General features: G+C 42.9%; 1 protein-coding gene across 1 annotated transcript in view; it reads right to left on the bottom strand.

The window, feature by feature from the left end:
- Nucleotides 1–26,799, bottom strand: part of LOC144763009 (sodium-coupled monocarboxylate transporter 1-like) — a 797,300-nt gene that overhangs the window by 168,478 nt on the left and 602,023 nt on the right. Inside the window, exon 10 of the mRNA XM_078648324.1 lies at nt 18,837–18,904. Coding sequence (XP_078504450.1) covers nt 18,837–18,904 — 68 coding nt within the window. The remainder of the gene's footprint in view (nt 1–18,836; nt 18,905–26,799) is intronic.

Raw genomic sequence — 26,799 nt, 5'->3', positions numbered from 1 at the left:
AGTGGTAATTACCAATTCTTAAATACCGATTTTTAGCAAATTTGGAATTACCGATTTTTGGTACATCGCATTTGCGATTTATTACCGATTTCTTATTTACCAATTCGGTATTTTAGTGTTTCGGTGTCTGCCAATCAGTAAACAAGGAATCGGTAACTAGTTTCCCTTATTTTTACCGATTCCTTATTACTGATGGCGTTCGGTAATACCTACATCTCACATGAGTAAATACCAGTCTGTAACGCTGAAATTTAACGAATTTTGGCGTTACCAACTGGTAATTAGCCACCTACATCTGGCCCCTAGTCAGTTAGTGAGAGTGAGTGAGAGAGTTAGTCAGTGAGAGAGAGTCAGTCAGGGAGAGAGTGAGAGAGTCAAATAGGCTATTAGTGAGAGTGAGAGAGTCAGTCAGTCAGTGAGAGAGTGAGAGTCAGTCAGTCAGTGAGAGAGTGAGAGTCAGTGAGACAGTGAGAGAGTGAGAGAGTCAGTCAGTGAGAGTGAGTGAGTCAGTCAGTCATTGAGAGTGTGTCAGTCAGAGAGAGTGGGTGAGTCTGTCAGTGAGAGTCTGTCAGCGAGAGTGAGTCAGTGAGAGTGAGTGAGTAAGTCAGTCAGTGAGAGAGTGAGTCAGTCAGACAGTAAGAGAGAATGGAAGAGTCAGTAGGTCAGTGAGAGTGAGTCAGTCAGTCAGTGAGAGAGAGTAGAAGAGTCAGTCAGTCAGAGAGAGTGAGTCAGTAAGTGAGAGTCTGTCAGTGAGAGTCTGTCAATGAGAGTGAGTCTCTGAGAGTGAGTAAGTGAAAGTGAGTCAGTGAGTCAGTCAGTGAGAGTGATTCAGTCAGTGAGTGTGAGTCAGCCAGTCAGTGGGAGTGAGTGAGTGAGTCAGTCAGTGAGATTGAGTGAGTCAGTCAGTCAGTGAGAGAGAGTGAGTCAGTCAGTGAGAATCTGTCAGTCAGTGAGAGAGTGAGAGTCAGTCAGTCAGTGAGAGAGTGAGAGTCAGTGAGACAGTGAGCGAGTGAGAGAGTCAGTCAGTGAGAGTGAGTCAGTCAGTCAGTCATTGAGAGTGTGTCAGTCAGAGAGAGTGGGTGAGTCTGTCAGTGAGAGTCTGTCAGCGAGAGTGAGTCAGTGAGAGTGAGTGAGTAAGTCAGTCAGTGAGAGAGTGAGTCAGTCAGACAGTAAGAGAGAATGGAAGAGTCAGTAGGTCAGTGAGAGTGAGTGAGTCAGTCAGTGAGAGAGAGTAGAAGAGTCAGTCAGTCAGAGAGAGTGGGTCAGTAAGTGAGTGAGAGTGAGAGTCTGTCAGTGAGAATCTGTCAATGAGAGTGAGTCTCTGAGAGTGAGTAAGTGAAAGTTAGTCAGTGAGTCAGTCAGTGAGAGTGATTCAGTCAGTGAGTGTGAGTCAGTCAGTCAGTGGGAGTGAGTGAGTCAGTCAGTCAGTGAGATTGAGTCAGTCAGTCAGTCAGTCAGTGAGAGAGAGTGAGTCAGTCAGTGAGAATCTGTCAGTCAGTGAGAGTGAGTGAGTATGTAAGTGAGAGAGTCTGTCAGTGAGAGAGTGAGTGTGAGTGAGAGTGAGTCTGTCAGTGAGATTGAGAGAGTGAGTCTGCCAGTCAGTGAGAGTGACTGAGTCTGTCAGTCAGAGTGAGTGAGCCAGTCAGTGAGAGTGAGTGAGTCAGTGAGAGAGAGTGGGAGAACCGGTCAGTCAGTGAGAGTGAGTCTCTCAGTCAGTGAGAGTGAGTCAGTCAGTCAGTGAGAGTGAGTGAGTCAGTCAGTGAAAGTGAGTGAGTCAGTCAGTGAGAGTGAGTGAGTCAGTAAGTCAGTGAAAGAGTGGGAAAGTCTGTCAGTGAGAGTGAGTGGGTCAGTCAGTGAGAGAGAGAGAGTCAGTGAGACAGTGAGAGAGTGAGAGAGTCAGTCAGTGAGAGTGAGTGAGTCAGTCAGTCATTGAGAGTGTGTCAGTCAGAGAGAGTGGGTGAGTCTGTCAGTGAGAGTCTGTCAGCGAGAGTGAGTCAGTGAGAGTGAGTGAGTAAGTCAGTCAGTGAGAGAGTGAGTCAGTCAGACAGTAAGAGAGAATGGAAGAGTCAGTAGGTCAGTGAGAGTGAGTCAGTCAGTCAGTGAGAGAGAGTAGAAGAGTCAGTCAGTCAGAGAGAGTGAGTCAGTAAGTGAGAGTCTGTCAGTGAGAGTCTGTCAATGAGAGTGAGTCTCTGAGAGTGAGTAAGTGAAAGTGAGTCAGTGAGTCAGTCAGTGAGAGTGATTCAGTCAGTGAGTGTGAGTCAGCCAGTCAGTGGGAGTGAGTGAGTGAGTGAGTCAGTCAGTGAGATTGAGTGAGTCAGTCAGTCAGTGAGAGAGAGTGAGTCAGTCAGTGAGAATCTGTCAGTCAGTGAGAGAGTGAGAGTCAGTCAGTCAGTGAGAGAGTGAGAGTCAGTGAGACAGTGAGCGAGTGAGAGAGTCAGTCAGTGAGAGTGAGTCAGTCAGTCAGTCATTGAGAGTGTGTCAGTCAGAGAGAGTGGGTGAGTCTGTCAGTGAGAGTCTGTCAGCGAGAGTGAGTCAGTGAGAGTGAGTGAGTAAGTCAGTCAGTGAGAGAGTGAGTCAGTCAGACAGTAAGAGAGAATGGAAGAGTCAGTAGGTCAGTGAGAGTGAGTGAGTCAGTCAGTGAGAGAGAGTAGAAGAGTCAGTCAGTCAGAGAGAGTGGGTCAGTAAGTGAGTGAGAGTGAGAGTCTGTCAGTGAGAATCTGTCAATGAGAGTGAGTCTCTGAGAGTGAGTAAGTGAAAGTTAGTCAGTGAGTCAGTCAGTGAGAGTGATTCAGTCAGTGAGTGTGAGTCAGTCAGTCAGTGGGAGTGAGTGAGTCAGTCAGTCAGTGAGATTGAGTCAGTCAGTCAGTCAGTCAGTGAGAGAGAGTGAGTCAGTCAGTGAGAATCTGTCAGTCAGTGAGAGTGAGTGAGTATGTAAGTGAGAGAGTCTGTCAGTGAGAGAGTGAGTGTGAGTGAGAGTGAGTCTGTCAGTGAGATTGAGAGAGTGAGTCTGCCAGTCAGTGAGAGTGACTGAGTCTGTCAGTCAGAGTGAGTGAGCCAGTCAGTGAGAGTGAGTGAGTCAGTGAGAGAGAGTGGGAGAACCGGTCAGTCAGTGAGAGTGAGTCTCTCAGTCAGTGAGAGTGAGTCAGTCAGTCAGTGAGAGTGAGTGAGTCAGTCAGTGAAAATGAGTGAGTCAGTCAGTGAGAGTGAGTGAGTCAGTAAGTCAGTGAAAGAGTGGGAAAGTCTGTCAGTGAGAGTGAGTGGGTCAGTCAGTGAGAGAGAGTCTGTCAGTCTGTGAGAGAGAGTCTGTCAGTCAGTGAGAGAGAGTGAGTCAGTCAGTGAGAGAGAGTGAGATAGTCTGTCAGTGAGAGTGAGTCTGTCAGTCAGTGAGAGAGGATGAGAGAGAGTGGGAGAGTATGTCAGTGAGAGAGTCTGTCAGTGAGAGTTAGTCAGTGAGAGTGAGTCAGTGAGAAAGAGTCTGTCAGTCAGTGAGAAAGAGAGTCTGTCATTGAGACTGAGCGAGTCAGTCAGTCAGTGAGAGAGAGTGGGAGAATCTGTCAGTGAGAGTCTGTCAGTGAGAGTGAGTCAGTGAGTGAGAGTAAGTGAGTGAGTTATTCAGTGAGAGAGTGGGAGAATCAGTCAGTGAGAGAGTCTGTCAGTGAGACAGAGTCAGGCAGTGAGAGTCTGTCAGTGAGAGTGAGTTATTCAGTCAGAGAGAGTGAGTGAATCACTCAGTGAGAGCGTGGGAGAGTCAGTGAGAGAGTCTGTCAGTGAGAGTTAGTCAGTGAGAGTGAGTCAGTCAGTCAGTGAGATAGAGTGAGTCAGTCAGTGAGAGAGAGTGGGAGAGTCTGTCAGTGAGAGGGAGTCTTTCAGTCAGTGAGAGAGAATGAGAGAGAGTGGGAGAGTATGTCAGTGAGAGTCTGTCAGTGAGAGTGAGTCTGTCAGTCAGTGAGAGTGAGTGAGTTACTCAGTGAGAGTGAGTCAGTCAGTCAGTCAGTGAGAGAGAGTCTGTCAGTCAGTGAGAGAGAGAGAGTCTGCCATTGAGAGTGAGCGAGTCAGTCAGTCAGTGAGAGAGAGTGGGAGAGTCTGTCAGTAAGTGAGAGTCTGTCAGTGAGAGTGAGTGATTGAGGTAGTCAGTGAGAGAGTGGGAGAATCAGTCAAGCAGTGAGAGTCTGTCAGTGAGAGTGAGTTACTCAGTCAGTGAGAGTGAGTGAATCACTCATTGAGAGCGTGGGAGAGTCAGTGAGAGAGTCTGTCAGTGAGAGTTAGTCAGTGAGAGTGAGTCAGTGAGGGTGAGTCAGTCAGTCAGTGAGACTTAGTGAGTCAGTCAGTGAGAGTGAGTGAGTGGGAGAGTCAGTATGAGAGTGAGTGGGAGAGTCAGTGCGTGAGAGTGAGTGGGAGAGTCAGTGCATGAGTGGGAGAGTCAGTCAGTGAGTGAGAGTGAGTTGGAGAGTCAGTCAGTGAGTGAGAGTGAGTGGGAGAGTCAGTCAGTGAGTGAGAGTGAGTGGGAGAGTCAGTCAGTAAATGAGAGAGAGATTGGAAGAGTCTTTCAGTGATAGTTTGACAGTGAGTGAGAGTGAGTGGGAGAGTCAGTCAGTGGGTGAGAGTGAGTGGGAGAGACAGTCAGTCAGTGAGAGACAGTGGGCGAGTCAGTGAGAATCTTCAAGTGAGTTAGTCAGTGAGAGTGAGTCTGTCAGTCAGTGAGAGTGAGTCTGTCAGTGAGAGTGATTCAGTCAGTCAGTGAGAGAGAGTGGGAGAGTCTGTCAGTGAGAGTCTGTCAGTAAGTGAGTGAGTCAGTCCATCAGTGAGAGAGATTCTGTCAGTCAGTGAGAGAGAGTCTGTCAGTCAGTGAGAGAGAGTGAGTCAGTCAGTCAGTGAGAGCGAGTGGGATAGTCTGTCAGTGAGAGTCTGTCAGTCATTGAGAGTCTGTCAGTGAGAGTTAGCCAGTCAGTGAGAGTCTGTCAGTGAGAGTGAGTGAATCAGTCAGTCAGTGAGAGAGTGGGAGAGTCAGTCAGTGAGAGAGTCTGTCAGTGAGAGTGAGTCAGACAGTGAGAGTCTGTTAATTAGAGTGAGTCAGTCAGTCAGTGACTGAGAGTGAGAGAGTCAGTGAGAGTCTGTCAGTAAAAGTGAGTGAATCAGTGAGAGTGAGTCAGTCAGTGAGTGAGAGTGAGTCTTCCAGTCAGTGAGAGCGAGTCTGTCAGTCAGTGAGAGTGAGTCAGTGAGTGAGTGAGTAGAAGAGTCTGTCAGTGAGAGTCTGTCAGTCAGTGAGAGTCTGTCAGTGAGAGTGAGTCAGTCAGTCAGCCAGTGAGAGAGAGTGGGTCAGTCAATGAGAGAGAGTGAGAGAGTCAGTAAGTCTGTCAGTGAGAGTGAGTGAGTCAGTGAGAGTGAGTGAGTCAGTGAGAGTGAGTCTGTCAGTCAGTGAGAGTTAGTCAGGCCGTCAGTGAGTGTGAGTCAGTCAGTCAGTGAGAGAGAGTGGGAGAGTCTGTCAGTGAATATCTGTCATTAATTGAGTGAGTCAGTGAGAGTGAGCCAGTCAGTCAGTGAGAGAGATTCTGTCAGTGAGAGAGAGTCTGTCAGTCAGTGAGAGTGAGTGAGTGAGTCAGTTAGTGAGAGAGAGTGGGAGAGTCTGTCAGTGAGTGTCTGTCAGTCAGTGAGAGTCTGTCAGTGAGAGGGAGTCAGTCAGTGAGAGTCTGTCAGTGAGAGTGACTCAGTCAGTCAGTGAGAGAGTGGGAGAGTCAGTCAGTGAGAGAGTATGTCAGTGAGAGTGAGTCAGTCAGTGAGGGTCTGTTAGTGAGAGTGAGTCAGTCAGTCAGTGAGAGTGAGTGAGTCAGTCAGTAAGTGAGAGTCAGTCAGTGAGAGAGTGTCAGTGAGAGTGAGTCAGTGAGAGTGAGTCAGTGAGAGTGAGTCGGTGAGAGTGTGTGAGTCAGTCAGTCAGTGCGACTGAGTGAGTCAGTCAGTGAGAGTGAGTGAGTCAGTCAGTCAGTGAGAGTGAGTGGGATAGTCATTCAGTGAGTGAGAGTGAGTGTGAGAGTCAGTCAGTCAGTGAGAGAGAGTGGGAGAGTCAGTTAGTGAGAGAGTGGGAGACTCAGTCAGTGAGTCTGTCAGTGAGAGTAAGTCAGTGAGAGTCTGTCAGTGAGAGTGAGTGACTCAGTCTGTCAGTGAGAGTCTATCAGTGAGAGTCTGTCAGTGAGAGTGAGTCAATCAGTCATTGAGAGAGAGTTTTGAGAGTCAGTGAAGAGTGGGAGACTCAGTCAGTGAGTCTGTAAGTGAGAGTCTGTCAGTGAGAGTGAGTGAGTCAGTCTCAGTGAGAGTCTGGCAGTGAGAGTCTGGCAGTGAGAGTGAGTGACTCAGTCATTGAGAGAGGGGGAAGGTCAGTGAGAGTCTGCCAGTGAGAGTGAGTGAGTCAGTCTGTCAGTGAGAGTCTATCAGTGAAAGTCTGTCAGTGAGAGTGAGTCAGTCAGTCAGTGAGAGAGAGTGGGAGAGTCAGTTAGTGAGAGAGTCAGTCAGTGAGAGTCTGTGAGTGAGAGTGAGTCAGTGAGAGTCTGTCAGTGAAAGTGAGTGAGTCAGTCTGTCAGCGAGAGTCTGTCAATGAGTCTGTCAGACAGAGAGAGTGAGTGAGTGAGTGAGTGAGTGAGAGAGAGAGAGAGAGTCAGTCAATGAGAGAGTGAGAGTGGGAGAGTCCGTCAGTTAGAGTCAGTGTGAGTGAGAGAGTCAGTGTGAGTGAGAGAGTCAGTGTGAGTGAGAGTGTGAGTGTGAGTGTCAGTGAGAGTGTCAGTGAGAGTGTCATTGTCAGTGAGAGTGTGAGAGAGTGAGAGTCTGTGAGAGAATTAGAGTCTGTGAGAGTGTCAGTGAGAGTGTGAGAGAGTGAGAGTCTATGAGAGTGTCAGTGACAGTGTGATAGTCAGTGAAAGAGCTCTCCAACCCCAACGCCGGAAACAACGACATCACCCCATCGCAAGAACTCTGCAACTCCCTCGCCTCCTACTTCCACAACAAGATCGCGGACATACACAACAGCTTCAACACCCAACCGACGAACGCCACGCCCGACTCAACCGAACCACCGCCCCCCACCACCACCCTCCGCGCCTGGACTCCTATCAGCACCGAAGACACCGTCCGCACGATGAACTCCATCCACTCCGGATCTCCGACCGACCCTTGCCCTCACCACGTCTTCAACAAGGCCGACGCTGTCATCGCACCCCACCTGCGGGACATCATCAACACCTCATTCGACACCGCCACCTTCCCTGAGAGCTGGAAGCACGCCGAACTCAGCGCTCTACTCAAGAAACCAACAGCGGACCCCACCGAACTGAAGAATTACCGCCCCATCTCGCTCCTCCCGTTTCCAGCCAAAGTCATCGAGAAGACCGTCAACAAGCAGCTGGCCGCCTTCCTTGAGACGAACGGATCCCCCGACCCCTCACAGTCTGGCTTCCGAGCCAACCACAGCACCGAGACCGCCCTCATCGCTGCCACCGATGACATCCGAACCCTGATGGATAACGGAGAAACAGCGGCGCTCATCCTCCTAGACCTCTCCGCGGCCTTCGACACCGTCTGCCACCGCACCCTAGTGCAGCGCCTCTACGACGTCGGAATCCAGGAGAAGGCACTGGAATGGATCATCTCCTTCCTCGACGGAAGAACCCAGAGAGTCCGCCTACCTCCGTACAAATCAAATGCCACCGAAGTCATCTGCGGCGTACCCCAAGGATCCTCGCTGAGCCCAACCCTCTTCAACGTCTACATGAGCCCCCTCGCGGCCGTCGCACGCCAACACAACCTGAACATCATCTCCTACGCCGACGATACCCAGCTGATCCTCTCCCTTACCAACGACCCCGCCGCCGCCAGAGCCAACCTCCACGAAGGAATGAAAGAAGTAGCCGAGTGGATGTCGACCAGCCGCCTGAAGCTGAACTCGGACAAGACGGAAGTCCTCATCCTGGGATCCTCGCCCTCCGCCTGGGACGACTCCTGGTGGCCCCCCGCCCTGGGAACTGCACCCAAACCGACAGACCACGCACGCAACCTGGGCTTCATCCTGGACTCCTCCCTCTCCATGACCAAGCAAGTCAACGCAGTCTCCTCGTCATGCTTCAACATCCTGCGCATGCTACGGAAAATCTTCCGGTGGATCCCCACCGAGACCAGGAAGACTGTCACCCAGGCCCTCGTCACCAGCCGACTGGACTACGGCAACGCCCTCTACGCCGGAACCACCGCCAAGCTCCAGAAGAGACTCCAACGGATCCAGAACGCCTCAGCCAGACTCATCCTCGACATCTCACGACACAGCCACATCTCCGGACACCTAAGAGACCTGCACTGGCTCCCGGTCAACAAGAGAATCACCTTCCGTCTCCTCACCCACGCACACAAAGCCCTACACGATCAAGGCCCGAGCTACCTCAACAACCGCATCAACTTCTACGCTCCCAAACGACACCTCCGATCAGCCAGTCACGCCCTCGCCGCCGTCCCCCGCATCCGAAGAACGACAACAGGAGGAAGGTCCTTCTCCTACCTGGCTGCCAAGACCTGGAACTCCCTCCCGACCGACCTGCGCCTGACCCAAGACCACCTCGCCTTCAGGAAGAAGCTCAAGACCTGGCTGTTCGGGCAGTAGCAGCACCCCCCCTAGCGCCTTGAGACCCTCCGGGTAAGTAGAGCGCTCTATAAATGTCTATGATTGATTGATTGATTGAGAGTAAGTCAGCCATTAATGCAAGGCATTTGCAGTTAGGGTGAGTACTCTAAAGCTTAACTTTCATTGGTGACAATGGTTAGAATATAAAACCTGTACATGTTTGAAGAGTTTAACGATTTGTGACTATTCCTAATGTTCTGAGGATACTACATTATTATATGCAAATCAAATCAAATCACATCAAATCAAAAAACCATTTATAGAGCATGCTACTCACCCGTGAGGGTCTCAAGGCGCTGGAGGGGGGGGTGCTACTACTGCTCGAAAAGCCAGGCCTTGAGGTGTTTCCTGAAGGAGAGATGAATCCTGGGTCGTTCATAGGTGTGCGGGGAGGGAGTTCCATGAGTAGGCCGCCAGGTAGGAGAACGACCTTCCTCCGGTGGTGGTTCGGCGAATCCGTGGGACGTTGGCGAGGGCGAGGCTGGGGGAGCGGCGCTGGCGGGTGGGAGTGTAGAATGAGAGGCGGCTGTTGAGGTATTCGGGGCCCATGTCGTGGAGTGCTTTGTGTGCGTGGGTGAGGAGCCTGAATGTGATCCTCTTGTTGACGGGGAGCTAGGGCAGGTTTCTCAGGTGTGCGGATATGTGGCTGTGGCGAGGGATGTTGAGGATGAGACGTGCGGAGGCGTTCTGTATGCGTTGTAGTCATTTCTGAAGTTTGGCGGTGGTTCCTGCGTATAGGGCGTTTCCGTAGTCCAGTAGTCCAGTCGGCTAGTGACGAGGGCCTAGGTGACCGTCTTTCTGGTTTCGGTGGGGAATAAGTACATGCAGAAAAAATAAAAGAAACAATTATAGTGAAGACTTGAATCCGCATGTTCTGAAAACCTGTAATTTCCCATCTTTCAAAAGAGCACGTTAAACTCTTATCTTATCAAGCCCAGGAGTGATGTGTGCGTGCGTGCGCATACGCACAGTTTTCACTTTTTCAAGCACTGCACTCGTGCTTGTGGTGCGCCGCTGCACGCTCCCGCAAGTGGGATGCCGCCACAAGCACGAGTGCAGTGCTTGAAAAAGTGAAGGACGGCTAAAGGCCCTCCTATACAGCGCATGCGCGATGCGTAGGCGAGACCTAAAAAATGGCCCAACCGGTCCAAAACCGGCCCCCACCCTTCCCTCCCACCAGGGGAACGCCTGGTGCCCGCTACAGCCAGTCTGGCCCTTCTAGCACCAATTCATCCGCTTCAGTAGATATGGAGACAGTACTGCCAATATTATGTGGTGTATTGTTCTAAGGAAGCTAAACTTTACCACTATGTAGGGTGGTACGATTGTGAAATTGACTTATTATCTGGCTAGGCAATAACTTATGGTACAAAATATTCACTTTCAAATAAAGAGGGTAACTCACTCAATTCTTACATCTAAAACTGTTTTCCAGTAGGATGTATATGACATTTTCTTTCCCCTGCAGCGACACCTCTATTGTTTGTAAGTGAGAAAATGAGAGACTTTTAAGTGTGTACTCTACTGAAATCTCAACTACATTAAATAATCTTTACCATCTACCCTTTATCACAGATGTTCTCGATCAAGTATGAGTGACATTCTGGTTTACTAAATTGGATTTGATGGATTTAAGGAGTACGTAGAATCTAAATCGCATTCAAAGCTATCTATTTGCATTTTGAGAATTGCGTCATGACACATGGTCCCTGGAATGCACCAGCTGCTTTTCAGGCATGTGTGAAAAACATTTTCCAAGATCTTTTGGCCGCGTTTGTAGTGTTAAATCCTGTCCATATTTTGGTGTGCTCTCATTCTGAACCTCAAAACATAGAACATGTCACAAAAGTTCTGAAATGGCTTTGGAAGAATCACATGTATGCAAAAAGAGAACTTTTTTATTTTCACACCCAACAAATTTAGGGCCTCATTTATGAGGCCCCTTGCGCCATCGGAATGTCACTTTTTGTGACGTCCCATGGCGCAGAAGCCTGCGTGATATTTATCAGGCAACACTAAGCCACTTTTTTTGGCTTAATGCTGCCTGACAGTGTTCTGCGTTAAAGGGGCATGCAATGGGTGTTGCTGGGGGCGTTCCCAGTAAAATAGTAAATCTGAGGCAGTGCCAAAAGCTTACGCCTCCCCAGGAGAGGCGTAACGGAGGCGCAAATATGGGCAGAAATATCTTTATTTCTCCTTGTTTTTAGGTCTTGCCTGAGACAGCGCATGCGCTGCTTTGGCGAGACTTTTAGTAAGGGCTTCAGAAAATGCTACCACTATGGCCTAGAGCCTGCTGTTATGCGTGCAGGGCACGCGCTTATGAGCAGAGGCGCCATATGGCTTTCCTCGTCATGCTCATTAAGCACATCACTCGCCGCGCTTGATAGCAATCACGATCACTTTTACTTTTGCGGCCGTGTCACTTTCACCGCAGCGTGGCCAATGCTTGTCTGTTTTGAGTTTGTATAACTGAAAAGTTAACTGAAAGACTTGTCAATTTCACCCACCCTCCCTTTAAATGTGTATTAAAACACGGCATGAGTCAGTGGCAGACCTAGTTTAACAGTCAGGGTTGTCCAGGCTGTATCTGCAGGCCCATTCTAACGTCAGAACAGTTGCTTTACCTGCAGGCAGCAGATTCATGCAAGAGTCACTCTAACATGCATCCCACCTCGACTTTGTATAGTTTTCTTTATGCAGCATTTCATATATTTCTTGCTGAAATGCTAATAGCACATTTAATACAAAACGGAAGACGTATGTTGCAGGGTATCGCAGAAAGTTTCTTTGTAAATTACCACATAACTGTGTTAAAACTAACCTGGATATAGCGTCCCCCACCCCCCTTCACTCTACTAATGTCTGATATGCAGGTCCACTGAAATTATGCAGCAGAAGTGGGCCAAATTATGTGACATGGTTGAGTAAATTATGCGGCACAATGTGGCACGTTTTGTAATGGTATTACTTTATTTCATTTTTTTGGGGTCAGGTCATTGGTTGCACCTCATTAGTACCAGTTTAACACCAAATAAAGCAGTAAGAAACAAAAAGGTGAGCAGCGCAGCTTAGCAAAGGGCCTTCCATGGCACAGTGAAGTGCTGCTGCAATTATTAGCGACTTTTGAACCATTTGAGCTAGGAACAAGTTTTTTTTGTTACAATCTGCAGATTACGCATCCAGTGATGGATTATGTGCAAAATGCGGCAACACTATAATAATGCGAAAATCGCCGCGACCGCATAATTCCGAAGGACCTGCTAATAGGTTGGTGCTACATTGATGTTATACAGAATTAACATCTTGTTGCTAAGATCAGACTGCTTTCACGTTGTCTGGCACAGGGACCTTTAATTTATTCTGTCATGTCTGCCAATTGTCGCACTACTTCCAGATTTCTCCTTGCTTTCTTTTTTGTAAATATTCCAATCACTTCAGTCACTTGGTCTTAACATGCTATTTTCAGTAAACTATTGAGCAAGAACTACTCCCACTGTATTGTCCTGGGGCATGAAACTTGACTGGCAGGTTTTCAGTGACCACCAGTGGGTGCAAATGTTTTTCCATTTTAGGTAATGTTTGCACAAGCCATGACTGTTTAGACTCAAAGACACCAAAATGCAAACGATTACTGTAGTGACGTGTCCAGGGGGACTATGCAGGCACGGAATTCTGAAGGTTGCAAACCCGCCTGTAACTTGGTGTCCAGGAAATCTTCTCTTCCAGTCTTTGTTTTTGATTTGTTTTGCTGAATTATTTGGCCGCAATCTATCTTAAAAACAAGCATTGGCATAGCCAATAGGTCTTGCCTTTGAGACCTCATAATTGTTTAGCTGTGCAACAGTTGATGTTGTTTCACCAAGGCTATTGTGTTGCATAACTAAATACTTATAAGGTCCCAAAGGCGAGTCCCTTCCTGTACAAAAATAATCATCCCCGCAACGCAGGCACCCTGCACCATTGTGCAAAGGTGCCTGCGTTGGCATCCCACTGTGCACTGGTGCAGGGGAAAAGGACAGGAATGTGCCGTATCTTATAGATACGTCGCATTCCTGCCCCTTTCTTTTGAAACAGGCAAGCGCAGCAGGAAGGCCTACTGCACTTCCCTAAGGCAAAACCTCATAAATGATGCCCTCAATTTTTGGGGTTACATCCTTGGTCAAAAAATGATTGCTATTCATCACAAGAAAGCGTAAGTGGGTATTGACTGACCCAGACCATCCAATATAAAAGATCGACGAAGATTACTAGGATTGGCCAACTTTTACAGTCGTTTGGTACAAAAGGCTTATGCTATTTCTTCAACTTTGATTAACCTTACAAGACAAGATTTTCCTTTCTAATGCAACAGTGTCACTGTCATGGCTTTCACTAATTTAAAGAAATAAACCCAAACAGAAGCTTCAGTGACTCTCCAGATGTGCCCAGCGGACACAGCCATTCTTAGCCAGTAGTAAGTCTAATTTTATGCCCATTAACTAGGATTGGTTGTGGTGCGCTAACACATTGTTTCCCAAGTGTACATAGCATACATCTGTTTGCTTGAAGTGCAGCAGGCTGACAATGCTCAATGATATTTTGGAGGGTTTTGCCTCATGCCAAATTAAGGTTTGCGATACCATTTTTGGTGCGTATATCCCTTAAGATCACTTTTCAAGATGCTATTCTCTATCTTATTTTAATTTGAAACACATTTTCCACCAATGCTTTTAGCATTACCGTCACATTTTAGAATTTTAGGACCACATACATTAACATCATTCTCTAAAACAAACAATTAGTAATGCCTCCCAAACATGATTGTTGATAGGACATCACTGCTTTGATTAACTATTTATGATGTAAAAAAATGAAAGCTTCTATATTAGTGGGCTAAAATAATGATATTTTTAAGCAAACAAGCATGAGAGCTTTAGCTAAAGTGATAGTCATTTGGTCTAACTTCTGTGATTGTAAAACCAGCCTCCATCACTCGCAATCACCACTTGAAATTATTTTTTTGCTGTTACGCCGTGAAGTGAAAGATTTCCCAACCGATATGCTTGATGTTCAATGCGTGAACAAATTCATGCTGTTATGGACTGCTGCCATGTTGGGTGGACTTATTGCAAAGCATGTCAGTCTGCAACATTTAGGCATATGCTAACATAGCATGCTTACCTGTATGTGATAATGTTAGTAAGCTGTGTGAGCTCTTAAGGCGCAGTGCTCACAACCAAGAGTACTTATGGTCGGTGCACCCTACTAAATAACATGTTCCACTACAGTGTAGTTCAAAATGTAATTGCAATTGTACTTCCAATTGCATTTATACAGCACTTGCTACCCCGGTTGAGGTCTTAAGGTGCTTTACACGGAGAAGCACACTGCTCCAAAACCTAAGGTTAATGATTAGTCCTTTGTTATTGGTTAGTGTTGGGTATTGGGATTAGTCTTGTGCACTCAAGCAAGCCATTGCATGCATTCATTAAATTTTTCTTGTGACAAATTAAAATAGTAGGAATTAAATGTGATTAATAGTAAGGAAATGGGATATGTGAGTTAGATGGTCTAGAGAAAATTAGGTGGTGTTAGGTTGCAGGGGCATCACTTTTCTAAAAAAAGAAGCGGTTGTGGCCTTTGAAAATGAGTCGTGGGGAATCGTATGCAGACATAATATTGAGTTTTAAATATCGATATATCATTAAATCGATTTTTAAATATCAATATGACAGAATATCGACCATCAAGAATATAGTCGACCAGAATATCGACATGCAGGTAAGAAATATCGTTTTAATAAATATCAACGTTAGTAATATCGTCAATCAAAATATTGTTGTTAATAATATCGATTTTTTTTTAGTGATTGGTATGTTAGTATATGTGTTAAAAGTATAGCTTATTTTTGTAATGTATGTTTGAATTTTTTACAAATAATCAATTTTATGTTAATTATTTTTGCGTATGTTAGTTTCGTAGCGGGTTGTGGGTTTATAGGGGAATAGGGTGGGAAGTAATTTAATTATAATTTATTTAATAATCATTTTGTAAAAGTTATTAAAAGAAAAACATAACTATTGTGTTTTTGTTCCCTAGCGGGTTGTGGGTTGATAGGGGAATAGGGCGGGAAGTAATTTAGTTATAATTAATAATGTTTAATTGTATTAATTCATATTTTTGTATTTATTCATTTATATTGTCAATTGTGCTAATTAATCTGTTATTAATTAATTACTAATTGGTTATTAATAATGAATAATGAATTGGTAAATAGGTTAATTGTGTGATTGTTTGAGGGGCGGGTTGTGGATTATAGGGGAGTAGGGTGGGAAGTAGTTTAATTATAATTAAATAATTAATAATTGTAATAATTTTGTTTTTTTTAGTTAATATTTAATATTGCCAATTGTGGTAATTGACTTGTAATCAATTCATTATTAATTGGTTATTAATGATTAATTGGTAAATATGTTAATTGTGTAATTTTTTGAGGGGCGGGTTGTGGTTTTATAAGGGAGTAGGGTGGGAAGTAACTTAATTATAATGATTTAATACTTGTATCAATTAATATTTATGTAATTAATAGTTATTATTGTTAATTGTGTTAAAATGTTACTAATTAGTTATGAATTGGATATTAATTCTTAATAAATAATTGGTAAATATGTAAACTGTGTAACTTTTGTGGGAGTTTGTTGTGTGTTGGTAGGGGAGTAGGGTGGGAAGTAATTTATTTAAATAATTATTTTAATGTTTGTATACAATATTTATTTAAAGTTATTTTATAGTGTTAATTGTGTGAACTACTTTATTTGTTATTGTTTTAATTTGTTTGTTAATTGTTATTACTTAATTAATAAATTGTCAAATAATTATGTTACTTGTGTAATATTTTACAATATTGGTGGTGAGGTTTATAGGGAAATATAGTGGGGGTAAATTATTTTTGAAAAATTAATTATTTGCTAATTAATGTTCATTATTTGGCAGGAGTGGAAATTTTAAAATATTCCCCTCCGCTATCCAACACTTTCCCTACTGTTACACTTAGTGGAGTGGGAATAATAAATTATTCCTACCTGCAATCCAACACTTTCCCTACTGTTGCACTCACTGGAGTGGGAATAGTCATTTTTACCCACCCGCTATTCAACACTTTCCCTACTGTTGCACTTACTGGAGTGGCAATAGTAATGTTTACCCTCCTGCTATCCAACACTTTCCCTACTGTTGCACTCACTAGAGTGGGAATAGTAATTTTTACCCACCCGCTATCCAACACTTTCCCTACTGTTGCACTCACTGGAGTGGGAATAGTAATTGTGAACCTCCCTTTATCCAACACTTTACCTACTGTTGCACCCGCTGGAGTGGGAATAGTAATTTTTACTCTCCCGCTATCCAACACTGCCCCTACTGTTACACTTGTTGGTGTGGGAATAGTAATTTTTACCTACCCGCTATCCATCACTTTCCCTACTGTTGCACTGGCTTGAGTTGGAAAAGTACATTTAACCCACCGCTATCCAACACTTTCCCTCCTGTTTCACTTGTTGGAGTGGGAATAGTCATTTTTACCCACCCGCTATCCAACATTTCCCTATTTTTGTAGTTAATGTAGTGTAAAATATTTTTTAAGTAAATATTAACTTTAATATTTTAATTTATTATATATATATATATTATTTTTATATTTATATGACTGGTTTATGTATATATATGTATTTAAAACTTTTCCTATGTTTCTAACATTTTATAATTAAATACATTACTTATTTACTTAGAGTGGGAATAATAAATTATTCCTACCTGCTATCCAACACTTTCCCTACTGTTGCACTCCCTGGAGTGGGAATAGTAATTTTTACCCACCCGCTATTCAACACTTTCCCTACTGTTGCACTCACTGGAGTGGGAATAGTAATTTTTACCCTCCTGCTATTCAACACTTTCCCTACTGTTGCACTCACTAGAGTGGGAATAGTAATTTTTACCAACCCGCTATCCAACACTTTCCCTACTGTTGCACTCACTGGAGTGGGAATAGTAATTTTGAACCTCCCTTTATCCAACACTTTTCCTACTGTTGCACCCGCTGGAGTGGGAATAGTAAATGTAACCCCCCGCTATCCAACACTTTCCCTACTGTTACACTTGTTGGTGTGGGAATAGTCATTTTTACCTACCCGCTATCCATCACTTTCCCACCTGTTGCACTGGCTTGAGTTGGAATAGTACATTTAACCCCCCGCTATCCAACACTTTCCCTCCTGTTACACTTGTTGGAGTGGGAATATTAATTTTTACCCAGCCGCTATCCAACATTTCCCTACTTTCATAGTTAATGTAGTGTAAAATATTTTTTTAAGTAAATATTAACTTTAATATTTTAATTTATTATATATATATATTTTATTTTTATATTTATATTACAGGTTTATGTATATATATCTGTATTTAAAACTTTTCCTATGTTTCTAACATTTTATAATTAAATACATTACTTATTTATTAATATTATGAAGTTAATACATATTTAAAAAAATATATGAATGTTTAATTTTTATTATATTATATTTATCATTTATCAGTTTTTAACTTTGGTAAATATTTTAACTATGTTTTTATTAATTATATTTATTATTTAATATTTTTAATATTATTTTTAAGACATTTAAAAAAAGATATAATTTTACAACGATATTTTAAACAAGATATTTTGGTTTCGATATTTTTGTACTTACCATTGTAGAGATACGCTGTCGATATTCTGTCCATCGATATTGTTCCCTCAATATTCCTGTAGTTCGATAGTCTGTCCGTCGATATTGTGTCAGTGATCCGAGGCATGCATAAGAAGGAAAGGAATGAAAGAGCTATTCAAAATGAAAAAGGATGGGTGACCATCAAAAGTTTTAAATAAAGACCTGCTTTTTGGGACGGATTTTAGAAATATAGAGGATGTAGTTTGATACAGCTTACAATTTGAGGATGCAAGACTAGGAAGAAAACACATTATTTGCATGTGACAATATCTTTATATTAGGTACTTTGTTAGGTGCTGTAGTAAGGTGAACAATCTGACCACTAGAACACTGCTACAGCAAGGAGAGCTGATCAGCTCAGGTGATGAAAGCCTAAAGTAATTGCTGGATGCAAACATTGAAAGGAGATTCTATAAACCCTGGAGAGGATGTCTATTGATGTCCAGCTTGATCCATTAGGATACCACTGATCTGAAATGGCACAAGATGGAATTTAAGGGCAGTTTCCCCATGCAGTGGAAGTGTATTGTCTGCATTGCTGTGGGTGGATACCCAGACACTGAAGTGAGAAGGATCTCTTTAAAAATTAAATTAAGACTTTGTTAGCAATGGTCTGCTGCTAAGACTTCTTGAAGAATTGTCCTTTGATCGACAGCAGGAGTGTTTGTAGATCTAAAAATTCTGTCATAAAGGTGACGGGGCCCCTTTAGGTGAGGCCCAGCCTTTTGTCTTTCTTGTTTGTATTACTAGTTATGTTCAGATAACTGTATCAATGCCATTATTGTAAATGCGCCCAATGACAGCAAGTAATGTTCTCTGCGAGGTTCAAAAGTCTAAGGGTCATTTGCCACTGGATATGCCGGCACTAGTGCCCAGATGGCATTTGTGTGGGAGTAACCCTGTGCAAGACATGCTTCAGGGACCCTGGACCCACTTTGTCATTTATGAAAGCTCTCAAATGTACACATTTGGTTTACCACCCCAGGGCAGTCTAGAAGATGCTGTCCTAAAGGATGCTGCAAAAGGTAAAAGTGAATACCATTGGCGTCATTCACGTTAACAATGCACCAGTACACCAAATGTCCTTGGATGCTTGTTTTTTTAAATTTATATACATACCAGCACTTTCAAGGGCTTCAAGCTTGGAGTTAATGTTATGTTAATAAAAAGTTGCTGAAGTGGGTGCTCTTGATTGTAAATGTGTATTTTCTGCAGCAATACATTCTGAAGACGGAGCTCACCAGTGTGGAGCCTATATTTCAGTATCTCTTTTGGGCCAATAGAGGTTTACTGTGACCGGCAGGAGAGAGCATTCCAGGTGCATTTTTGAATGTCTGATGATCGCTGAATCTCATTTTCAAAGAATTTGCATTTTCAGATGCAATTTATCATCAATGTTTACATTTTACGATGCAAAACTTTGAAAGACCTACCTGCAGTAAGCCCCCGAGGGTAGATGCCAGACCAGCCATAGCAATGCACACTCCACCAAAGAAAATATCTGTGTAGATGAATTCAAGAAAAAAATTATTGCTATTGTATATATTAATTCAACTGAACTTTACAAGCTAAACAGCACTGTAACTGCGTGTCTGTTTGTGTATGTATTGTTGAAACTACTGAAAGTGAACTGATTCTCATAGCAATGGTCACATCTACTGAACAAAACTGCCCTCCTCTGGACCTGCTCCTTTTAGCAGATAGAACACAAGCTGTCAGCCTGGCACCTTACTCCTCTGAATCACATATGTGGAGTACCTTAAGGGTTATTGTTCAGCCCCATCCTTTTCAATGCATTCATGATCCTTCTGGCCAATGTCACCTGTGCACACAACATTAACATCCTCTCCCATGCCGGTGGCACACAACTCATATTCTCCCTCTTAAACAAGACCCCCTACATGAGAAACAAGTTCACTACATGCATGATTGAAGTTGCTAACTGGATGAAAGTCAACCGTCTCAAGCTCAACACTGCGAAGTAGTGGTCTTTGGCTATAACATCTCACAATGAGACTCCAACTAGTGGCCACCCGAGATATACACCCAGCAGCCCACACAAGAAACCTCAGACTCATCATCAACAGCAAACTGGACATAACCACACAGGTCAACATTATTACTGCATTATGTTTCGACACTCTGAGGATGCTAAGATCGATGTTCAAATGGCTCTCAAGCAACACCAGAAAACCATCACTCACACCCTAGTAACCAGCAAGTTGAACTATGGGGACACCTATGCCAGGATCACTAAGCAGCTCACCAGAATACTACAAACCATCCGGAACTCAGCAACCAGACTCATCCTCACCCTCCCACAAAGAAACCAAAACACATCACACCTCAGGGAGCTTCGCTGGCTTCCAATACACAAATGTACTCATTTCAAACTCCTAACACACATATTCAGAGCACTACACAACTGAGGCACCACCTACCTAAACAGTTGTATCTCCTTTCACCAATGACCCAGACACTTCCACTCTGCAGGACTCCTAGTCACACACATCACACACATTCACAGAACCACAAAACCAAGTAAGGAGGATGAGCATTCTCTTACAGTGCTCTTAAAGCATTGAACGGTCTCCCACTCTCCATCAGAGCCTTCTCCTCTCTCCTTGAATTCCGCAATAAGCTCAAGACAGAATTTTTTTAATTAACCAACCCTCGCTAGGCAGTGCTAGGTACACAAACCTGTTCAGTGCCAGGATGTCCTTGCGGATAATAGTGCACTTTACAAATACATGAAACATAACGTAGCATATGATGGGTGAGAAGGGACAATCATGTCTCATGCCTCTTTCTAACCTTAAGAGTTCAGAAGGTGGCATTTTGAACTCTCACTCTAGATGTCAGAGGTGTGTATTGCAGCTTAAACCAGCACAAGAGATGTAAGTCAAAGTCAATTATTTTGAGGATATCAACCATGTATGCCCATCAAAAGAATCAAAAGGCTTTGCAGCATTTTGTAAGAGCCCCATATAGGTTCAGTAACATGACTAGCATATTACATATGTGAAAAATTGGGTTGTTCATTGAGGGGGGAAAATCCTACTTAAGCAACAGCTACAATCCTTGTCAGGGTGAACCACAAAAGTCACAAAATAACCCTCTGATAGCTTGGCACAAAACCAGCCAGGCTTACCTTAGAGGCAATATTTAAAGTATTTACGCAGCACTCATGCAGTAATACAACGAAAACACGACACAGGAAAAATACCACATCCATTTAGAAAATGAGGAGTAAATTTTTTCAAATAATTCTGACACAAAAACAACCATGATAAAATCAGGTGAACCTGAGCTATTAATTTTTAAGTTTAAAGTGAAAAATTGCACCTAAAAAAGTCATCTATTTGTAAAACGACCGGGGCAAAGTTGAAAGCTAAGGCAGAATGAGATGAAGCACGGTTTGGATACAAAAGTGGATTGGGTTCGGACTCCGCTTACCTTCAGACTTTAAAGAAATTTTGAAAAAAATGTCTGAGAAGGTAAAGAGCAGGGAAAGACAGCCGGCATTGTGCGAGGAGGAGTAATCGTCGATGACCTGCTGACAAAATTGCAGTGAAGATTTCTATGTTTGAACTAAGGGCCCGATTCACAGAACTAACTTAAGACAAAATCCTAAACTTACTACCATTTTGGTATTCACAGAAGGCACATACTCATTGATGATCAAGTGCCTTCTGTGAATACCAAAATAAGTTACTCATTGTAGAAAGTTTAGGATTTTGTCTTAAGTTAGTTCTGTGAATCAGGCCCTATGTCTCTTTTTTTGGAAGTCGAAAAAAATCACCAGCACGATGAAGCTGCAGGGTGTAACCAACGAGAGCACCACAAGGCCGGATACTCCTTCTGCATGGGGCTGCTTAAAAGTATTTGCTGCTGCTGAAAAGAATGTAGATGGCGCTACTGCGAAGTCAGGCCAACTGGCGATTCATCTTGGGCAGATTGGCAAACAGGTAGGTCTAGGGTTCCTCTCGATTCTTAGGCAACCTTTTTGGCAGCAAAATTCCCAGGTTTTGGATTTGGACTACCTGGAAATCTTTAGCAATACTTCCAAGTGTCCAGCACTGGAGTGGCACCACTTGGAGGGTCTGGACTCACTCAAGCTGCGTCCATGTGTGGGTTCAAGATTGGTGGGCCTTTTCTGTCGCTAAGGCTCTGATCAGAAGGCCAGCCAACAACCCCTTGGAGACACTCTGGAAGTCCTCGGTTCCAGTAGAAAATCATGTCTCACGCAGCAGGGCAGTCCTCTAAGGGCACAAAGCAGGCATCAGACAGCTGGTTAGTCCTCTTCGTACAGTAGGGCAGTCCTCTGAAGTACACAGGAAGCACAGGCATTCCTCTGGAAGTCCTCTGAAGGTCCAGAAGTGAACTGAAGATTGAGTCCCAGGGTTGTAATGTTGCACGTGGTGTTAGAAATGGGGTCTCTAGTTGGCAGTGATATGCACCCTGTCAATGTAGGGAGCCTCACTCTAGTCAGGGTAAGTGAATTACACATTTAGCACCAAGACACCCCTGGGTATTCGTGCACTCAATACGTTACATTAACATAACATAACCTAAGATAGCCCCTGCTCACCTCCTTGGTAGCTTGGCACAGAGCAATTAGGCTTATCCCTGAGGCGAAGTGAAAGTATTTGTACACACACACAGTAACACAGTGAAAACACTACAAAAGGACTCCACACCAGTTTAGAAAAATAGACAACATTTATCTGAAAAAAACAAGACCAAAACGGCAAAAATACAACATACACAAGTCAAGATATGAATATTCAAAGATTAAATAAAGTTCAATTCTTAAAAATCAATGGTTGCGCTTCATCAGGACAAAGTGCCTCAAAGGCATCAAAAATCAAAGACAATGCAATGAACAGGGGAGGTGAGATGAGACGCCTAAAAAGCAGGCAATGCGTTGGTTCCTTACTAACGCAGGATTGGTGATGAGTTGTTTCCTTACTACTAGGCAGGAGAGGTGATGCTTTTGTTTCCTTACTGTTGCAGAGGAGGTGATGCATCATCTTAGTACATGCAGCCTTAGCTGCTTACTGCAGTGCAGTGTTAATGAAGAAATTGGCACGCAGGGAAAATGCATCAAAAGTCAAGTTACGCTGTGTTGATTCCAAAGCGATGAAGCAGGCACTGAGTCAGAGTCAAAGTGGTGCATCATGGACTTCCGTGATGTGTTGCTTAAAACACATTTAGCGCCAAGACACCCCTGGGTATTCGTGCACTCAATACGTTACATTAACATAACATAATATAACCTAAGATAGTGCCTGCTCACCTCCTTGGTAGCTTCGCACAGAGCAGTTAGGCTTACCCCAGAGGCGAAGTGAAAGTATTTGTACACACACACAGTAACACAGTGAAAACACTACAAAAGGACTCCACACAAGTTTAGAAAAATAGTCAACATTTATCTGAAAAAAACAAGACCAAAACGGCAAAAATACAACATACACAAGTCAAGATATGAATATTCAAAGATTAAATAAAGTTCAATTCTTAAAAATCAATGGTTGCCCTTCATCAGGACAAAGTGCTTCAAAGGCATCAAAAATCAAAGACAATGCAATGAGCAGGGGAGGTGAGATGAGGCCCCTAAAAAGCAGGCAATGCGTTGGTTCCTTACTCACGCAGGATTGGTGATGAGTCGTTTCCTTACTACTAGGCAGGAGAGGTGATGCTTTGGTTTCCTTACTGTTGCAGGGGAGGTGATGCATCGTTTTAGTACATGCAGCCTCAGCTGCTTACTGCAGTGCAGTGTTAATGAAGAAATTGGCACCCAGGGAAAATGCATCAAAAGTCAAGTTACACTGTGTTGATTCCAAAGCGATGAAGCAGGCACTGAGTCAGAGTCAAAGTGGTGCATCATGGACTTCCGTGATGTGGTGCTTAAAACTCATGCAGCGGGGTTTTGTCTGACCCACTGAGACAGAAAGTGGGGGCCTGCGTTGTAAGCCGCAATTGTTGCGTCAAGCGGCGGACCACACTCTGGTTAAGACATTGGCAGTGTGTCGAGTTTTGCAGCGTTGCGTGGGTTTGGAATGAGGTTGGGAGTGAATGTATTGATTTTTCTTCTTGTATCACAGGAACTTACTTCCAATGGCCCAGGAACTGGTCTCAGCTAGACAGGACTCTCAGCAAGAGAGATCAGGTGCTGGTAGTTGAAGTCTTTGATTGCCCTGAGACTTCTTAGCAGGAGGCAAGCTCAACTCGAGCCCTTGGAAAACCTTGGAAGCAGGGTGCAGTAAGCATAGTCCAGTCCTTTTACTCCGAGTACAGCAGCAGCAAAAGCAGGCCAGCACAGCAATGCAACCAGCAAAGGGACAGTTTCTCCTAACAGCAATCCAATTCTTCTTCCTGGCAGAATGACCTCAAGCCAGAAGTGTTCTGAGTATATTGTATCAGAGGTCCAGAACTAAAATTGGCGTTTCGAGACCCTCAATTTAAAACCAACTTCACTAAAAGGAATCTATGACATAATATCGACAGACAGAATATCTACATACAAAAATATCGACACAAAAATATCGAAGTCAAAAATATCGGAGTTATATCTTCATAAAGGTAAGTACAAAAATATCGAAAATTTAATATCGTAGTACAAAAATATCGAAATTAAAAATATCGTTTTTTAAATGTATTAATAATAATGTAAAAATATTTTAAAAATACATATCATTTTACAAATATTAAATAAAAACATTAAAACATATTTAAAAAATTATAACTAATACATATACTTTTAAAATAAATTAAAAACTCTACATATAAATTTATATATATATACGTACTCCACATATTGCAACAGTAGGAAAATTGTTGGATAGCGTAGGGGTAAAAATTACTATTCCCACTCCAGAGGGTGCAACAGTAGGGAAAGCGTTGGATAGCGTAGGGGTTTAAATGACTATTCCCACTCCAGAGGGTGCAACAGTAGGGAAAGCGTTGGATAGCGTAGGGGTAAAAATTACTATTCCCACTCCAGAGGGTGCAACAGTAGGGAAAGCCTTGGATAGCGTAGGGGTTTAAATTACTATTCCCACTCCAGAGGGTGCAACAGTAGGGAAAACGTTGGACAGCGTAGGGGTAAAAATTTCTATTCCCACTCCAGAGGGTGCAACAGTAGGGAAAGCGTTGGATAGCGTAGGGATTTAAATTACTATTCCCACTCCAGAGGGTGCAACAGTAGGGAAAGCGTTGGATAGCGTAGGGGTAAAAATTACTATTCCCACTCCAGAGGGTGCAACAGTAGGGAAAGCGTTGGATAGCGTAGGGGTAAAAATTACTATTCCCACTCCAGAGGGTGCAACAGTAGGGAAAGCGTTGGATAGCGTAGGGGTAAAAATTACTATTCCCACTCCAGAGGGTGCAACAGTAGGGAAAGCATTGGATAGCGTAGGGGTAAAAATTACTATTACCACTCCAGAGGGTGCAACAGTAGGGAAACGTTGGATAGCGTAGGGGTAAAATTTACTATTCCCACTCCAGAGGGTGCAACAGTAGGGAAAGCGTTGGATAGCGTAGGGGTAAAAATTACTATTCCCACTCCAGAGGGTGCAACAGTAGGGAAAGCGTTGGATAGCGTAAGGGTAAAAATTACTATTCCCACTCCAGAGGGTGCAACAGTAGGGAAAACGTTGGATAGCGTAGGGGTTTAAATAACTATTCCTACTCCAGAGGGTGCAACAGTAGGGAAAGCGTTGGATAGCATAGGGGTAAAAATTACTGTTCCCACTCCAGAGAGTGCAACAGTAGGGAAAGCGTTGGATAGCGTAGGGGTAAAAATTACTATTCCCACTCCAGAGGGTGCAACAGTAGGGAAAGCGTTGGATAGCGTAGGGGTAAAAATTACTATTCCCACTCCCGAGGGTGCAACAATAGGGAAAGCGTTGCATAGCGTAGGGGTTTAAATAACTATTCCTACTCCAGAGGGTGCAACAGTAGGGAAAGCGTTGGATAGCGTAGGGGTAAAATTTACTATTCCCACTCCAGAGAGTGCAACAGTAGGGAAAGCGTTGGATAGCGTAGGGTTTAAATTACTATTCCCACTCCAGAGGGTGCAACAGTAGGGAAAGCATTGGATAGCATGGGGGTAAAAATTACTTCCCACACTACTCCCCCTTTAACACACAACACACTAAACATACCAAAAAACACAATTAATATACATTTCTATTAATCAATTAATAACAATTATTATTACTAAATTGATGTAATTATAAATGAACTAATTAAGACATATTAATTACTAATTAATTAACAATAAATACCAACAAATAAATACAATCTCTTTAATTATTTACATTTAATTATATCACACCCTATAGCCCTATAAACACACAACCCACTACACATAAATAAATCACATCATTTAATCACTTAATATTTATTAATTACCAATTAATTATTAATTAACAATAACAAAAACATTAAATATATTAGCACATTAACTCTAATTAATGTAATTGATTAATTAATATTATTTAATTACCATTTAATTATTAATTAACAATAACAAAAACATTAAATATATTAGCACATTAACTCTAATTAAGTTAATTAAATAATTAATATTATTTAATTACCAATTAATTATTAATTAACAATAACAAAAATATATATATATTAGCACATTAACTCTAATTAAGTTAATTTACTAATTAATATTATTTAATTACCAATTAATTAATTAACAATAAAAAAATTATATATATTAAAACATTAAATCTAATTAATGTAATTAACTAATTAATATTAATTAATAATTAAAAATATTTACAAAAATATATTAATTAATTATTATTAAATTACTTCCCACCCTATTCCCCTATAAACCCACAACCCGCTCTGATACTAAAACGCAAAATGTAAACAAATATACTATTTTTCAAACATACATTACAAAACATATTTAACAAACATATAAACAACATAATAAAAAAACAATAAACAATTTTTCGATATTAGTACATTTCGATATTTGTTACATACATACCTTAAAAAAACGATATTCTGTCTGTCGATATTTTGGACATCGATATTCTATACCATCAAAATTAAAACATCGATATTATTGTATATCGATATTTTAATTTCGATATTTTGTCTCACTACCCACTAAAAGATATGTTTTTAAATTGTGAGTCCATAGAAACTCAACATTATTTTTCTATCAGCTCCCAATTGGCAGATACACGTGTAAGATGTCACAAGCCACCTCCAATGCTAACCTATAGGAGAGATAGGCTTTGCTGTAATGAAAAACAGAATTGGTACTATTTCACTACCAGGACATGTAAAGCACAACAGTATATGTCCTACCCTTTATGTACACTGCACCCTGCCCATGGGGCGGCCTTGGGCCTTCTTTAGTGG

Source organism: Lissotriton helveticus, chromosome 1_1, assembly GCF_964261635.1.
Source record: "Lissotriton helveticus chromosome 1_1, aLisHel1.1, whole genome shotgun sequence".
NCBI lineage: Eukaryota > Metazoa > Chordata > Amphibia > Caudata > Salamandridae > Lissotriton > Lissotriton helveticus.
Note: the sequence above shows the minus strand (reverse complement) of the source record. Positions and strands in the feature narration are given on the sequence as shown.